This window comes from Polyergus mexicanus, unplaced genomic scaffold, assembly GCF_030449975.1.
Source record: "Polyergus mexicanus isolate NDT 795.1 unplaced genomic scaffold, iyPolMexi1.0 SCAF_8, whole genome shotgun sequence".
NCBI lineage: Eukaryota > Metazoa > Arthropoda > Insecta > Hymenoptera > Formicidae > Polyergus > Polyergus mexicanus.
In genome coordinates this window covers 6,514,988-6,519,346 of record NW_027223328.1, presented here as the reverse complement: position 1 = coordinate 6,519,346, position 4,359 = coordinate 6,514,988, and the positions used below count along the sequence as shown (strand labels likewise).

The window sequence follows — 4,359 nt, the reverse complement described above, 5'->3', positions numbered from 1 at the left end:
GTGTAACGGTGGTGTGAAGTCCCAATAAATTCTTTAAAAATCATTTAAAAAAAACACGCTTTGACCGCTTCATCTCCTTACACCAAGTATATAAAAAAATCCCAAAAAGTTTAATATCTATCCCTACAAAATAATTTTTAAAAAAGTTTTTCCTTGAAAAATAATTTTCATACAAAATACAAAATTAAAAAAAGATTTACCTCTAAAAAATAACTCTAAAAAATAAAAACCTTTAAAAAATCAAAAATTAAAACTAAATGAAATCAATAGCTAACTAGTCAAGTATTTAGAAGCAATTCAGTTTATAAAGATTTGTAATTTGAAATAGTATTTGTCATAAAATCAATCTTGTATTTATAGAAATGTTATAGACAGATTCACAGAGATTCAGGAGTTTCTATGAAATTAAAACACATTTTATTTTTATTAACAGAAATCTGATTTTCAAAATAAGTTCAACAATTTTGAATCTTGGATATCACAAATTACACTATTATAGAGTTTATTAAGGGTATTATATGCTATAATATCAAATCATATTGTTGATGTTAAGTGCGATTAAAATTCCTTTGATTTGCAAAGTATATCTTATAGGATGTATAATTCGAAAGAAAATTTTTCGTAAACTCAAAATCGCATAAAACAAATTTACACCAAAGCAAAGTATAAAAACTTGGCGTTCCCCGGGTCGCATTAAGACGTGTATATATTATAAATTTATAAAATTATTTTAATTTCTAAAAATATATATGCAATAATTTTCATATAACATGAAATATTGTATAATACAAATCTGGGACCATATATTTTAATACGACCCGGGCACGCCAAGTTTTTATACTTTGCTTTGGTGTAAATTTGTTTTATGCGACTTTGAGTTTACGAAAAATTTTCTTTCGAATTATACATCCTATAAGATATATTTTGCAAATCAAAGGAATTTTAATCGCACTTAACATCAACAATATGATTTGATATTATGACATATGTGGCGGCCTACGGCAACCACAAAATTGCGATAACACGATATTCGCGAAGTATTATCGTTTCTCGCAAGCGCTCGTCCGTCCGCGCGTAGTGCGAGAGGCGCCGCTAGTCGGCGCAAGGCGCTCGAGCCAACAAGAATGTGGAAAGCAGTCCGGCGGGCAACACCGCTAGGCGGCGCAAGGCGCTCGGGCCAACCTGCAAGTAGAAAGCCGTCCAGCCGGAATATAGGGCAGACCCCCTGCAGAGAAAGTACGAAGAAAGTTATAGGCGCCAGACGCTAACGAACTTCATAAAACGTTGGACAAACGCCACGGCGCAGGTCGCCGCAACGCCGCCAAGACGCCACGGACTAAAAGTGCCAGCACGCTGCCCACAGTGGCAGAAATCGCCCTCCGGCGAAAAACTCGCCCAACGCCGCTCCATTTAACAGCGGCTAAACGGAAACGAATAGGCGCTCGCTCGCCTCCCGCCTTAGGCGCACGGTCGCCTCCATCACACGGCGCTCGCTCGCCTCCCGCCTTAGGCGCTCGGTCGCCTCCAGCATTCGGCGTTCGACCGCCGCCAGCAGCAGGCGGCCAGCCAACGCATCCTCTGGTCACGATAGACCTGACCCTCGGCGCCAGTCCAACCTCAGCCGGGGACGAGCCACCGGCTCCAGGAGCCCCGCTACCGGGGAGAAAGAAGACCGAGGCCCGGCTACTGGCACTATTCGGCGCCAGCCCGCCGAAATCCACCACCGGGCAGGGCACCAAGAGGGACCGATCAATCACGCCAGACATTGGTCGCCCACGGAGTACCACGTCTCCGGTTCCGTGGTACCCTCCGCCGCTAATTTCACCGCTGCGAAGGACACCCCTGAAGGAGAGTATCGCCACGCAGACGAGTCCAATTATAATCGGTATCGACGCGGCGACGCAGACAAAGCGTCGAGGAGGAAAAGCACGCAAATTACTATTAAACAATAACAATCAAACCCGAAATCGAAATTACGATAAAGAGAACCGGCATAATTGTAAATGGAGAAATTAATAAAATATATATTTTTGATAAAGTACCCATTCATTTCTCTACCTATAACTTTGGGTTAAAAACTGCGGACTAGAATATAACTACGCGTATAACCGCGCTAAGCCCATAACATATAATACCCTTAATAAACTCTATAATAGTGTAATTTGTGATATACATTATTCAAAATTGTTGAACTTATTTTGAAAATCAGATTTCTCTTAATAAAAATAAAATGCGTTTTAATTTCATAGAAACTCCTGAATCTGTAAATCTGTCTATAACATTTCTATAAATACAAGATTGATTTTATGACAAATATTATTTCAAATTACAAATCTTTATAAACTGAATTGCTTTTAAATACTTGACTAGTTAGCTATTGATTTCATTTAGTTTTGATTTTTGATTTTTTAAAGGTTTTTATTTTTTAGAGTAATTTTTTAGAGGAAAATCTTTTTTTAAGTTTTTATTTTGTATGAAAATTATGTTTCAAGAAAAAACATTTTTAAAAGTTATTTTGTAGGAATAGATATCAAACGTTTTTTGCGTACATGTTGAAATTTTTTTATATAATTGGCGTATTTTTTTTTTACCTTTGTAAGGTTTTTTTCAGATGTTAACTTATCTTTCAAATCAGATCAAAATGATTGTAGTTCGCGCTATAGGTTTTTAAATATACAAGTTAATAACCAATTTCAAATGCATCGAAAGTGTTTTTTCGGCTTTTGGCGGTTATTCCAAAACCTGTAGAAGAAACTGTTATAACTTTGATTTCGTTTGAAAAAGAATTTAATTCTCTACAACTTTTGTTTCAGTACTTTTTGTCGAAAGATGCATACTTTCCCTGATATTTGTAAAAATGTATTAAACAATCGTGATTTCAGAGGTTTTTGGGCGCTAACCTTTTAAGGAAGCGTTTCTGGACCCTTGTACATAGGACATTTTATTCGGTATTGACTTATCTTTCAAATGAGATTAAAATGATTGTAGTTCGCGCCATAGGTTTTGAAATATACAAGTTAATAACCAATTTTAAATGCATCTAAAGTGTTTTTTCGGCTTTTGACGGTTATTCCAAAACCTGTAGAAGGTATTGTTATAACTTTGATCTCATTTGAAAGAAAATTTATTTTTCTACAACTTTTGTTTCGATATTTTTTGTTAAAGGACGCATACTTTCCCTGATATGTGTGAAAATGAAAAAAATGATAGTGATTTCAGAAATTTTTGGGCGCTAACTTTTTAAGAAAGCATTTGTAGACTTATATATATACGTCATTTTATTCGGTATTAAATTATCTTTCAAATGAAATCAAAATGATTGTAGTTTACCCCATAGGTTTTGAAATAACTTATTTTTTGTTTGATACAGGAGCTGACATATTTCTGGTTCCAAAAAGGTCAGTATTAATCATTCCATTTTCTTTTTTTAAACTCTTTACTTCTAACGGAACCAAGATTGATGGTTCAAAAAGTTTAGCCCTAAATCTTAGTTTACGCAGAATTTTCAAGAGGAAATTTTGTACTGTAAGTATTCATCGACCTATTTTGAGAGCAGACTTTTTGGGCCGTTATAGATTATTGGTTGACATAAAACGTACACAATTGATTGATACTGTTACTAGTTTAACTCACAAAGGAAGATGGTAAGGAATTAATCATTTGACAGTCTGTACAACTTCACTAAATTCACCTTTCCATAAAATCCTTGGTGTGTTTCCAGAGTTATCTCGTGTTTCTTCAATTTCAAATAATAAAATACACCATGTAGAACATCATATCATCGTCAAAGGTTCTCTGCTTCGACTCCTCGACAATTATCTCCTAAAAAATTGAAGTTCGCAAGAGATGAATTTAATACAATGATGAAACAAGGAATTTGTCGACCATCGAGTAGCTCCACTTTATATGGTTCCTAAGGATGGATCAAATTCTTGGCGACTTTGTAGAGGTTATCGTGCTTTGAATGCAACTATTATTCCAGATCGATATTCTCTTTCACACGATTAAGATTTTACTGCAGGTCTACGAAAAGAACATATTTTCCAAAATAAATTTTGTAAAAGCCTACTATCAAGTTCCGATTGCAAAAGAAGATATACGGGAAACAGCTGTGATTATTCCTTTTGGACTTTTTGATCTGGTAATGCCTTTTGGTCTTCGAAACGCTGCTCAGACCTTCCAACGTTTAATGAATAATATTCTTTCTGGTCTTGACTTTTGCTTCTGTTATCTGGATGATATTTTGGTGTCCAATGAAAGTGATCATTTCAAGCATCTGCATACTGTTTTTACACATCTGAAACAATTTGGTATGACGATTAACATTTCCAAATGTCTTTTTGGTAAAGAAGAAATTTC

At 35.5% G+C, this 4,359-nt stretch overlaps 1 protein-coding gene across 1 annotated transcript; it reads left to right on the top strand.

The window, feature by feature from the left end:
* Window positions 1-1,124: 1,124 nt before the first annotated feature.
* On the top strand, window positions 1,125-3,917 carry LOC138935292 (uncharacterized). The gene is made up of 4 exons (XM_070299743.1): window positions 1,125-1,236; window positions 1,307-1,885; window positions 3,557-3,644; window positions 3,791-3,917. Exons 1-4 carry the CDS (start codon window positions 1,125-1,127, stop codon window positions 3,915-3,917), a joined length of 906 nt encoding a protein of 301 aa, XP_070155844.1.
* The last annotated feature ends 442 nt before the right edge of the window (window positions 3,918-4,359 follow it).

Bases quoted from the DNA above. Each gene is read 5' to 3' on its own strand.
- LOC138935292 (XM_070299743.1), top strand. From the start codon at position 1,125: ATGTGGAAAGCAGTCCGGCGGGCAACACCGCTAGGCGGCGCAAGGCGC. The intron at 1,886-3,556 runs GTATCGACGCGG...TTTTGAGAGCAG, and splicing joins GACGAGTCCAATTATAATCG to ACTTTTTGGGCCGTTATAGA. The intron at 3,645-3,790 runs GTAAGGAATTAA...TCATCGTCAAAG, and splicing joins TTAACTCACAAAGGAAGATG to GTTCTCTGCTTCGACTCCTC.